Below are 13357 nucleotides of genomic sequence, written 5' to 3' on the forward strand. Positions count from 1 at the left end.
AGAGAGGGGGGCACGTAATTAGAAAACTTTATATAGATATGAAACTAGTTTTCGAAAACTCTAGCAGTAATACCCACCACAATAGTCCCTTTGCTCCGCCCTTGTCAGAGATAAGCGGGACACTATTATTATTATTATTATTATTATTATTATTATTATTATTTGTTATTATTGAGAAAATAAGTATGAGTTATGAGTAGGATTCGAACCCATGCTCTGAGAACTTCTAAGCAAACGCTTTAGCCGTCCTAGCTACCCAACGACATGGTAAATGGTACTTGGGATTCAGGTGAGTCCTGTAGGGTTCCTGAGGGTTGCTTACGCTGAAGCCTGACCAGGTGTTTACACGTGGCTTCCACATACTCTGACTTGTAGTCTTGGAAGTCTACCTCCTACGACTCTCTTCAAATGCACCAAGAAATGCCCCAAGTGGCCAAAGGTTATGCACCGGAACTCTGTGTCAGACCCTATCAAACTCTCCAGTATTATCGAAGGCTGTGACAGACGTATCCTTTGTGAGGTCGAGATTTTTGTTCCATTATGTGGTCGTCTGTTGTAACTTGACTTATATAGGGGCTCCTGTTGTCTCAAAAATCTTAAACACTAGTATTTAATAACTCTTATCAAAGTGCTTTTTCTCTTCTTCCATCTTTTAAGGATGTAGACAGTTCACAAACTGGTTTTAAGACCTTGCTAACACTCTTGAGAAATGCTGCTTATTTTTCATGTTGGAAAGTAGACACTCGGGGTTCTACTTTCTTTCTTCCTCTATAGTTAATAAATTCTCTCAAGGAATAGAAGCATGTGTGAATGATCTATCTTCCTGAAATACATATTGCATGTCAAGTGAAAATTTCAGAGTTCTGGGCCCTCCACAGCCCTGGTGGCTACAGAATCATCAGGTCAGGTCAGGTTTGGAAGGGTTGGGTCAGGTCAGGTTTGGAAGGGTTGCGTCAGGTCAGGTTTGGAAGGGTTGCGTCAGGTCAGGTCACGGTACGTTAGGTTTCCTAAATGGTGCTATACAGTCATCAGATGCAAGTCCTTGCAACGCTATTCTGATGAGACACTAAATATCTCTCAACCCCTTTTTGCGTGTAATATGTAGACTTCATATCTGTCTGTGAACTTGTTCTTAAAATAAATATCTCGCAGCCTTGTTTACAGACAACGGGCTTTTGTCAATGCAACAGATTTTCGTTCTATTTATCTGTAACTTTTGAACATAAACATTTTGGTGAATATTGGTAACTTTTCTCAACGCTTGGTCATCCTGAAGGGTGTGGCTCGACTACCTATCCTTCCTATCTTTCCCTTATTATTCATGCCCGTCCCTCCGACTATCTATGCTCCTAATACTATCCATGCCACTTTCATTATTGATGACCCTCTCACTGTCCTTGCCTCTCCTCTTTCCCCCTCACGACCCGGGGTAATAAGATGTCCAAATAAGAAAAAATAACATAGGTTTAGCGGGTATTTGGGAACTGACATAATGGGGTGGCAATAATGACAGGTGTTTGACGTCAGATAATCTCTCTCTCTCTCTCTCTCTCTCTCTCTCTCTCTCTCTCTCTCTCTCTCTCTCTCTCTCTCTCTCTCTCTCTCTCTCTCTCTCTCAAGAAGAGGAAATTGAGGAAGGATAAGATAAAAGAGGAATATAAGAAATGGGAGAAGAGGAGTAAGGATTACGAGAATTAAAATATTGAAAGAGGAAATAAAGGAGGTGGATGAGGAAAAAACTGTAACTGTAAGAGAGGGGGGGGGAGAGAATGAAGAGCAGGAACAGACATAAGGAACAATCGATTCAGTTTCCACCTGTGACCTCTTGCTCGCGTACCATGTTAAACAGTTTAGGTTTATCTGCCCTGTCAATTCCTCGGAGAATTTTATAGGAAGTGATCATGTCTTCCCCCATCTCTTCTGTCTTCCTGTGTCGTGAGGTTCAGTTCCAGTAATATTTCCTCGTAACTCATTCCTCTTAGCCTGTGCGTGTGTGCGTGTGTGTGTGAATACGTCCGATCTCATCTTGAACAGTTCTGTGCTCTCTTCTTGTGTTCGAATCGCACATTTCTATTGTAAATTCTTTTCAAACGTTCTGTAAAAAGTAGTATTTGTCAACAGAACCAAGACATCTGACATAACCTATCCTAGGCCTACCAATACACAAAATTATAATGTACAATGTACATTATAATGTACAATGTACATTATAATGTAAAATTATAATGCTCTTCCATTTCCCTTCCCTCTCTTCTATCCCATTCCTTCTTTTCTCTTCTACACGTACCCCCTATTTTCTCTTTCCGGTGCCTCTTCTTTAATATTCTGATCCCCCATCTCTTACCTATCTTGTTCTCCTCTTTCCCTTCTCTCCCCTTGCCGTTACCCCTTCATTTCCCCTAGCCCCTCTCCCCCTGACCCCCTATTCCATCTCTCCTCTTACCTATCCAGGTCCCAGTTATTGCCCCCCTTACCTATTCTCTTTCATTACAACTGTCTCCCTCCCAGACTCTTGTTGGGCTGTTGACACAACGAACTAAAAGGGAAACAGACTTGCTATAGAAAAAACAAAATAATTTTTTTTTCTGTTACGATGTATTTTATTGATTTATTTTTTTTATTACTCTGGTTGGTCCTATTACTGTTGTTTACACTTTGTCAGGCTAGTTTGTTTGTTTAGTTTTCTTGTTTTTGTTCGATGTTGCTTTAAGTTTTGTGGCTGTTCTTGTTTCTTGGGTTCTTAGTGCCCTAATTGTGCCTGTTGGTTTGTTTGTCTGTAATTGTTTTAGCTCTTGTCGAGGTCAGGGCAAAAGGTCCGGTTAGGATATTTGGGTAGGTCAGGGCAGGATATCAGGGTAGTAGGTCAGAACAGGTTAGGGCAGGATATCAGGGTAGTAGGTCAGAACAGGTCAGGGCAGGATATCAGGGTAGTAGGTCAGAACAGGTTAGGGCAGAATATCAGGGTAGTAAGTCAGTGCAAAATATTAGGATTGACCAGAGCAGGTTATGGCAGGATATCAGGGTGGGAGGTTAGAGCAGGATATCGTGGCATGTCAGAGTCGCAAGTCAGAGCAGGAGATAAGCGCAGGGGGAGGCTCAGGGCAGGGAGTCAGGTCGTATTTAGGAAGCTTGTGAATCAGCTCAGCTCAGGAGGTGAAGCTGGAGAGATATTTATGACACAGCAATGTGGCGTTCGTGTGCTGGCTGAGTGTAAACAGGTCATACAAATGCAGGGTGAGTTTATGTAGTATTTACACAGTAAGTCATAGCAACGTGGCTGGGGTTTCCAACGGCACATTAACATGCTCTTGGAGAGCATCCTCACTGGCATATCTGTAGATGGAGGAAGGGACGACGTTTCGGTCCATCCTGGATCACTGTCAGGTCGTCCTTGTCCCCCTGTCAGGTCGTTCTGGACCACTATGTCGTGTGTTGAACAAACTACACACTAGGAAGTGAAGGGACGACGACGCTTCGGTCCGTCCTGGACCATTTTTAAGTCGACCATTCTCACAATCGACTTGAGAATGGTCCAGGACGGACCGAAACGTCGTCGTCCCTTCACTTTCTAGTGTGTGGTTTGGTCAACATTTTTCAGCAAGGTTATTGTGACTCCTCATCTGAACTATGTCGTGTGTTTGTTACTTTTCTCAGATGTGTAGGCTGGGTGAGTATATAGGTGATATTTGTTCTATTAGTATATTTGTAATCAAAGTTGTATATTAATACGTAAGTGTGCGTATGCCATATTTAAAACATATTTATATATGCATGTAAAGATTGCTTCTGCCTTTCTGTCCCTCTCGCTCTCTCTCACCCCTCTATATCCCTCCCTCACTCTCTTGATTTCCCTCTTTGTCTCTCTCTCTCTCTCTCTCTCTCTCTCTCTCTCTCTCTCTCTCTCTCTCTCTCTCTCTCTCTCTCTCTCTCTCTCTTCCACTCTCTCTCTGCTCAACCACTTTGGCTGGACGGTACAGCGACGGTCTCGCTTCATGCAGGTCGGCGTTCAATCCACGACCATTCAAGTGGTTGGACACCATGTCTTTCCCCGTCCCATCCCTAATCCTTATCCCTTCCAAGTGCTAAATCTAATCCTAATAGCTTGGCGCCTTATCCTGATAGTTCCATCCTTGTACCTTTCTCCTTCTCCCTCTCTCCCCTTCTCTCCTTCTCCCTCTCTCACTTTCTATCTCATTCTTTTTCTCTCTAACCCCCCCCCCATGTCATTTTACTCTCTCCAAACACTCATTTCCTCTTTCTCTACCCTTAGAGGGCAATTCGAATTGCCCCTGGATCGACCTGGAGAACGGTCGAGTGAAGCTCAGGTCCCAGGGTCGAGTGGCCAAGTTCAAGTGCAAGAAGGGCTTCACCAGGTTCGAGGGGGACCGCTTCGCCGCCTGCGTCAGGAATGAGTGGAATGGCAAGATCCCAAAATGCATAAGTAAGTCCATTTTACCAAGTTCAGATATTTCAAGTCACTAATATTCTGCTACTGTTATTATTAGAACAACTAGTAATAGTCGAGTAACAACTCGAAAATTCTTGATTAGATGATGGAGTTGAAGGCCATGATAGATTTGTGATTTGGTGGCCAAGAAGGAGTATGCTGCCATGTTCTATTTGAGAGTTACAGTTAAAATTATGTACAGTTACCTTCGTCTCCCAGAGAGGAGAGGGAGAAACTTAGCTACCTGGTCTCCTAGGTTAGAGAGAGAGAGAGAGAGAGAGAGAGAGAGAGAGAGAGAGAGAGAGAGAGAGAGAGAGAGAGAGAGAGAGAGTTCCCCTATGTGATAGTTTCAAAGTACATTATCTTGATATAAATTAGTTTCTAGGAGCAGGCTTCAGATGAGGTGAGGTAGGATAACAGCTCTTGCTTACAGTTTCATTAGGTATGTTATTTGACAGACCCTATGAACCCTAGTCTCAGTTAAAAAAAATAAAAGAGAGAGAGAGAGAGAAAGAGAGGGTAATTGGTGAAACGAAGGCGCTGCGCGGAAACCTCGCTAGAGAGAATCGAGATAGGATTGGAGGAACGCCAAGAAGGATCCAATTCCTGCAGAAAGAGAATTAAGTCCCTGGGAAGGCTGATCGACGTTCGCGAATGCCACCGGATCTTCAAGGGATTCTGACTTTGGCGTTCTCGCTCGCTATGAACTCTTGCTTTAGGTCTTACAGCAGAGATGGCGTGTCGTGATCTTTTTGCTTAGATATTATCATAAAACTTCTCCCATCATAAAATTTATTCAGAAGCCCAGAAACAATACGTCTCTCTTATCCATGTCTTAGTCCCTATCCATCTTTCCCCATGTGTTTTACAAAATGACACAGGGAAGGTATGTGACTGTCATAGGTCAGTCGTAGTCGGGTCCATCCACCCTTTCAAGAGTAGCAGCATCTTTAAAGACCCCCTAAGATTTTTCTTGAAGACTGAAAACGGGGATGTGTTTTCCATAGAGATTTTATAAACTTTAATTTCTTCATACTATTAAATATTTTGAGAGAGAGAAAGAGAGAGAGAGAGAGGAAGAGATTACTAAAATATCATCATTTCGTCTTCGTTGACGTAAATATCAGGGATAAGCGATGCAAGATAAAAATTTAAATATATAAAAATGTAAAAATATAAAACCATGTATACCATGTCCCTCCTAACCAATCTTGGCCTCACCACCAGACAACTATAGTCTTCTCCTCATCATAACTTATCCTGTTCCTTATTACTGTTGCCACACAGCGCTTTCCGCACGCTGGCTTCACTGGAACCCCCTGTCTCTCGCCCTCTCTTTTATCGCTCCAAGTTGTTCTAAGTAGATTATTCCCTCGGTGAGGATACGAAAGGAATGAAAGAAAATTATATTAGCTTCCTCGAAGACTCGTGTTTTTATATGGAAGAGAGAGAGAGAGAGAAGAGAGAAAGAGAGAAAGAGAGAGAGAGAGAGAGAGAGAGAGAGAGAGAGAGAGAGAGAGAGAGAGAGAGAAAGAGAGAGAGAGAGAGAGAGAGAGAGAGAGAGAGAGAGAGAGAGAGAGAGAGAGAGAGAGGTTAACTGTAATTATTTTTCTGTTCATTTGTGAACTTATTAGGAAAGTGATCAAAAACACAATAGAGCGAATTAATAAATTATCTATAAGAACCGGTTTATCTCACACTCGTAAAGTACCTTCCTGGGACAGCTGACTAATTCTGAAGGAATAAATAAACCAAAAAACCAACATAATACAGAAAATTGTTCAGAGAGATTGAAAATGGTGTGCGATTATATTATGTATTCTGTAACTCGCTTGCAATTCTTGGTCTGGTGCTGACCTATCAGCCTTGGGAGAGTTGCCGAGCCCACCAAGATAGCATATTGTTCAAACAGCAAGTATACTTTTGTCCTGGGTAGAGTATTTTCTCAAGTGTGTATACTTGCAAAATGTAATACACTAATGCCACCACAGCACATTTATTGACTAACCAGTAAATATGCTTGAGTCCTGAACGTATTCTAAATCAAATGTAAACTCTCAGGTGTGTATATACACCCTGAGATGTTTACATATATATATATACATATATATATATATATATATATATATATATATATATATATATATATATATATATATATATATATATATATATATCCTAAGTATTGTACTAGAGAACACTGTTAATGAAGGGAGTCCCAGACTGATGACTGAACACAAATAACACAACTTTTACTATGCCACAATAAATTTCTTGAGGATGATACGCCCAAACTTTGCTCATATCGCTCGCCAAGTTAATTAAGTTTGGGATGATAGTATTTTTTATGAGTGATATTAGCTGCACTTGTCAGAGTTGTTAATGATTACATAACAAGGTTGGTCTCGAACCCCTAATTCTAAGTAATGTCGTTGTCCTTAGGGCTTACGGCCACAAGGGCGGCTTTGACACAGTTGACAAGGTGACAGATATATAAGACAAGTCAATTAGACAATACACAGACAATTAGGCAAGACAGACTACTGAACAAGGAAGACTGAGAGACATAGATCAAGCCAAACAAAACAAGAAACACTCCGATAAGTGAGGGAGATGAATATGGAAGACAGACAGACAGACAGATGTAGATACAAGACAAAGAGAGAGACACAACCAAGATAAACTGACAGAACTTCACTCGGATTGACCAAACCAAACTTCAACAGCCGTGAGTTCTGACCATTTTTGTATAGATTCTAGAATTTTACCATTACCCACCTACCACTAGATAACTCTATTTCTTCCATTCCATTTCCTTTCATTTCCTCTGTATAACCTCTTCCTCTCTCTCCCCCTCACTTTCCTTGCCTCTCGTTCATACTCTATTTTGCTTCCATTTCTCTTAGTTCACACCTTTATATCTCTTTGTTTTCATTATTTTGACTTTCATTATTTATTTGTGTTTACTAGATCCAAAAAGTAATTTACATTAATAATTTGTTAAATCTATTTTAACTGGTATAGTGAATGTTTGAGAGTCGATGACCCTCATAAAGTCACTACCTTAGGCTTAGGCTTGGTGGTTGCAAACCTTAGTCCAGGCTTGATGTTGCAAACGCCGGTGCCTCTTGGTACACAGTTAAATGCTCCAAATCTTCCTAAGAAGCGGGATCTGTCTTGTGCTTTTTCCTTCTGAGTATTTTGTTCCTTTTCGTCTCTTTTTCCCTTTTGCGTTCAGTTTTCTCTTACCTTTTCAGCTTTGTTTAGCTGCAATTAAGCTTTCTGCAATTGCATTTGTTCTTTCAATAGCTTGAATTTCATGATTTCCTTCTCACTTTCTCTCGTTTCTTTATTATTTTTTATATAATAATTCGTTTCGTCGGGGACAGGAAGCCTGTGTATATACTTTACGTTTTGAATCGAGGTCCCCCCCCAGGGTGGAACTACGAACCCTCCCCAGGATGAAACCTAACAAGAGCTGACTAACTCCTGGGAGCGTATTTACTGCAAGGTGAACTGAGGAATTATGTGAAAGGAAAGGTTGCCAACCATTTCTGCCTCGCCTGGGAATCGAACCCGTGACCCCCAATTATCAGTCGAGCACGAAGCCATCCCGAGGGAAGATTCTTCATGTTAATGTGATTTCATTGTGGGAATAATAATTAATAATAATAATTAATAACAGTCTTCCTACCTCATGGAATTGTTAAAAGGGACAGTGTTAAACTGCTTTATTAAGTGACATTAAGAGAGCCCATTTACATTCTCCCAAAAAGGCAAAGAGGAAACATGTTTGAAACATAAGCTGCCTCGTATGGATCAGGTCTTCCGCAGTTTCCTTCAGTCTTATAGCCAAAAGTGAACTACTTTAACAATAAACTTTTATATCATAAAACAAGTTGATCAAATTGCTTTTGAGTACCCATAAGTTTTCCCAAGATAATATTTAATACTAATAATATCGATCGGATTATTTTTTTTAATCAGAGACGATCCCGGTATGTGTTCAGTCGTTTGAAATTTAAAGATACGAAGGTAGGGGCGGAGAACACCGCAGAACACATAACTTTTACTGCCTTGATATGACGACTAGAACAAATCTGCGAATAAATTGCTGAACTCCTAAGAGTTTTCTAGGTCATTGAGAACGGACTAGTTTTTGAAGTCGTTAGTAGATAAATTGGAAGAGACCAGTTGCTTATCGAACTACTAGTTTCAACTTCTATAGGGAAGACGCGCATGTTAAATACTTCAGCTGTTCCTGGACTGAGACCTACTCAGCCCAGCCATGAACATAAGACTATTTTAAAACAGCTAAAAGAAGCTATAAGAACAACTTGTTTTAAGTCACGTATGTTTTTAGCTCACCTTTAATTATTTTTTTAATTATTGTCTTTAATTATTTACTTAATTTTGTAAATGCTGTATTATAAATGTGTATAGATAAATCAATATCAATTATAATGTCAATTTGAGGGTAGAGGAGAAACACTGAAGGCTAGCACCAACTTTTTTACCAGTAATTGCTGTTGGGTACGGGCCTAACATTGGAGAGTCGGGATTGGTGCCAAAGAAAAGAGTTTCAGATAACTTTGTGCCAACGTCACTTCCACAAAAATCTCGCAATAATAGCGTTAAGATTAGTGATTTTGTAGGAGGGAGGCGAGAAGGAGATCGGCGGAAAAGGAGGGGGAAAGTTGGGGGAAGAAAAGGAAGGAGAAAAATGAAGGAAGGAGGAGGAGGAGAAGAAGGATGGGTCAAGAAAAAGGGAAGAGAGAGGAAGGAATGGAAGAGATGGAAGGTGAGGGAAGGGGAAGGGAATTTTCAGGGAAAAGCGCCAAGCTATTACGACCATATAACACTTGGAAAGGGTCAGGATAAGGATTTGGGATGGGACGGGGGGAAAGGAATGGAGCTCAACCACGTAGACGGTCGGGGATTGAACGCCGACCTGCATGAAGCGAGACCGTCACTCTACCGTCCAGCCCAAGTGTTAGACGTGGGGGAAGAAAGGCTAAGAAGGGAAGAGAGGGAGGATACAAGGCGAGGGGGGGGGGGAGACAGACCCGGGCACAGCCTGCATATCAATTTTCACTATGTTCATATTTTTATGAATTAATAATTACAAATACAAAATCGAATTATCGGCATCAATCAGAATAATCAGAAAACAGCATCGTATAAGGGGTGTCAGTGGCGGATCGAACCGTCGTCAACGCGTACAAAACACGTCAGGAATCCAAATAGCCTCACACTGTCAACTCAACGCACTCCCTTTCTCAATAATTAAAATACTATTCAATAAAGTTTTCGGTTTCATGCTCTGATATTTATTTCATTGGATTAAATCCTTCCTTTTTTGTATTTCAGTTTAGTGACTATATTTCATGCTTAGGATTTTGTAATATATAAGCTGTCGTTCGTTTAATTTTTCAAATTTAATGATTTTTTATTCATAGTTCCTCCATTTCAATTTATGTATTAAAAGAGTCATTCCTTTAGGTTTTAGAGCTATATTTACGATTTTCTAACGTTAATAATATAGTTTACGAGAGGGGGAGGGATAGGGAAAATGAAGAAGTTCCATACTTCACTACTTTTCGGGTATTTTTATCCCCATATTATAACTTTTAGGACAGTATGAGGGAGAGAGAGAGAGGTAGGACCTATTTGCAATACGTTAAGGGTACAAAGAAGTCCACATTTCCCTACTTCTTGGCTCTGTCGCCATGTCATCCAGTTTCCTGTGGGTAATACTTTCTGCAATTCGTGACAGGTGAGATAATGAGGAAGAGGTAGAAGGGTGTACACAAGGAGTCTGACGATAATCTTAATTAAAGGAACGCCATTTGCATACGGCCCCCCAGTCAGGCTGGGGCGCCAAGACGCACCCCTCCCCCTCCCCCCCCCTCCAGCACTGGCGACAGGGGGGGGGGGGGTTATGGAAGGAAAGAGAGGGAGGGAGGAGGGGGTGAAGGATAGGAGGGCGAGGAGAGGTAGGTGGTGAGAGGAGAGGAAGGGGAGGGAGAGGAAAGAAGTGGGAGATTGGAAGGAGAAGTAAAGAGACAGAAGAGAGGAAAGAAGGGGCGGACGAGAAGAGACGGGGGGATGATGAAATGGAGAAGAGAGGAGGAGAAAGGAAAGCAAAAGAGGGACGCACAGAGAAATGGACAGGAAGGAAAAAAATGGAAAGAAACAAGAAGAAAATGGAGAGGAGATGAGGAAGAGAAAGTAGAGAAGAGGAAGAAGGAGACAGGAAGAGAGGAAGGCGTGAAAGAGAAAAAGGAAAGGTATAGAATTATGATTAAAAAGGGCACAGGAAAAGGCATGATAGGGTATAGGAGAATAAGGAGAAGGAAAGGACTGGAGAAAGAAGAGCAATCCTACAAAAGACCTATAATTGGCCGTTGCTTATCAACCTCTCATATCTCCCTATAACCCATCTTTACTATATCATGTTATCAAACAACACTCTGCAACCCTACAATCTAAATCATAGTTTTCCTATTTTTTGTCTAAATCAAAATTTATCCAACTTGAACCCATTGTGTTATATTTTGAGTTGCTATTTTTAACGTGAATTTCGTACTCTGTTTATTATTGCCTTTCATGCATTAGTAGCCTTGAGTCCTCTCGTCTTTTAATCTACGTCTTTCTAAACAATGTTAATTGTATTTTTCTTACTCCTGTCTTCAAGGAAATTTCCGATTCTGGGATTAACTTAGGTATCAAGGGAGGAAAGTATGTAAACAAAGATATATCAATGTACTTTTGAGTTGGAAAGTTAATCTATTTTTAAATTCTGCCCCAATGGGCGAGTTTATTAGGCATCGCCGCTCATCCTGTGAGTGAACATACCGTCCATAGCAGCATGTACAACACTTCCCAATAGAAAGAACAGGAAGAATAGGAATCTATTGTCCCTTGTTGTTGTTATAGATTCAGCTACTCAGAACAAAAGTTCCAAGTAGCACGGGCTATGGTGAGCCCGTAGTGGACTTACCGGGCACAGGAGCGAGGCTGTGTATGTGTCTATTGTCCCTGTTACTGGTAACGATCGGAGCCTGGGAGAGATGATTATAGAAAAGCGAAAGTTTTTTTCTGTCTCTCTCTCTCCACTCTCTTAACCAACTCCAGCAGGATGGGTTTTCTACCAACACGTCATAATGACATGAGGCATACGAGGTACATTTACCTCTTCTGTAGGTGCTGTCACTGCTATTATAACTGCTGCTACCACTGATACTATTACTACTGCTGCTATGACTTCTACTGGGCGTGAGGGGTTAGAAGCCGTGAAGGGAGAGACGCCGTGAGGGAAAGAATGGGGAAGGGGAAGAAGAGGAGTGAGAGGGAAGGCCTGAGAGGGTGTGAAATCGTCCGGGTGCCTGGACTAGGCATAGCGAGACGGAGCATTGACGTATTTGATGGCTTCTGTCAATCCCTTGACGGCTTGGCGGGGACACACACGAATGGGAAGACTGTACACAGAGAGAGAGAGAGAGAGAGAGAGAGAGAGAGAGAGAGAGAGAGAGAGAGAGAGAGAGAGAGAGAGAGAGAGAGAGAGAGAGAAAAGAGAGAGAGAAAGAGATAACCAGCTGAAACCTAACCTTCACTCTCCCATGGAATGACCTCTATAATTCCCATAATCCTTACTGCCCACCGCCCGGCTTACCGCCGCATGGCCTCGACGCGGGCATTATGCCGCGCTTAAAGAACAAGAAAAACAACTTTCAGTTGCACTAAGGATAAGCGGAAGCAATTACCCAACGCGGCAAATCTCTTTAAAAATACCTTTTCTTCTTTTGTAATATTAGAAAAAGCAGCTTCTAAATACTTAAAAGTGTATTTAAGTAGTTTCTATAATTATTTTTAGCATTGCACTAAAAATGCTTTTAGAGAAGTGCTTTTTTTTTTGCTTTAAGCGCGATTTGTGCAGTGAGTTCAGTGGTATGATGCTTAGGTCGAGGAGATGATATGACGCTTAATTTGGGATGATATGACGCTTAATTTGGGATGATATGACGCTTAATTTGGGATGATATGACGCTTAATTCGGATAGAATTTGACGTGTAACAACGGCTTGAAAGGGTAGAAGGGTATTATCAGGGGAAAGCGCCAAGCCATTACCACTATATAGCCCTTGGAAGGGGTCAGGATAAGGATTTGGGATGGGACGGGGGGGAAGGAATGGTGCCCAGCCACTTGGACGGTCGGGGATTGAACGCCGACCTGCATGAAGCGAGACCGTCATTCTACCGTGCAGTCCAATTGGTTGGCTGGAAGGGAAGAAGAAAACGCGAAACTTGAACTCGCGGGGAACTTTAAAGCTTATTTATATAAATTTAAGATGAACCAGAGAGCTTCCAAGGACTCATTATCATGCCTCTGAGGAATCAAGTCGTCGTTAAACAACCCGTTCTTATAAACATTTGTTAAATGCTCGTTAATTCACTTACATACTCCATCCTTTTTTTGAACGAAAAGCTTTTTACGCATTAATTATGTAACCCGTCCTCAGGGTGTTCGCGTCCATCCAGCGGCCGACCCCCAAAACGTGTCCTTCAGTTTTAACGCAATTTCAAGACTTTGAATATACAGTACGTTAAAATTACGTTAAAACTGATGAATAAGGCTCAGTGGCTTCTGTGATCTCCTTTAGAATGTTTCCATCAAATCCCTCCCGAAGGTTTCTGATTACTCTGAACAGTCATTAGAAAGTTTCCCAATAGACTGAATGTCTTCTTAAGTCTTCTGAGTGTTTAATATTTACCCAGGAGTTACCCTAAGACCTTGAAATATTTCCCTCTGAAAATATCCACGACTGAGTTCTTCACTGTGATACACTGCTATATATATAAGGAATCTCTGTGACTCCACTTCCGTTTCTCCGCCGGAAGATTCTTCTG

At 41.5% G+C, this 13357-nt stretch overlaps 1 protein-coding gene across 2 annotated transcripts in view; it reads left to right on the forward strand.

Moving 5' to 3' along the window:
• Positions 1-13357, forward strand: part of LOC123759101 (mucin-22) — a 64391-nt gene that overhangs the window by 4410 nt on the left and 46624 nt on the right. For both annotated transcript variants that reach the window (XM_045743958.2, XM_045743957.2), the window contains one exon: positions 4271-4441. In XM_045743958.2, the coding sequence (XP_045599914.2) occupies positions 4271-4441 (171 nt within the window). The remainder of the gene's footprint in view (positions 1-4270; positions 4442-13357) is intronic.

The sequence above is a fragment of the Procambarus clarkii genome, chromosome 15 (genome assembly GCF_040958095.1).
Source record: "Procambarus clarkii isolate CNS0578487 chromosome 15, FALCON_Pclarkii_2.0, whole genome shotgun sequence".
NCBI classification, from domain to species: Eukaryota; Metazoa; Arthropoda; class Malacostraca; order Decapoda; family Cambaridae; genus Procambarus; species Procambarus clarkii.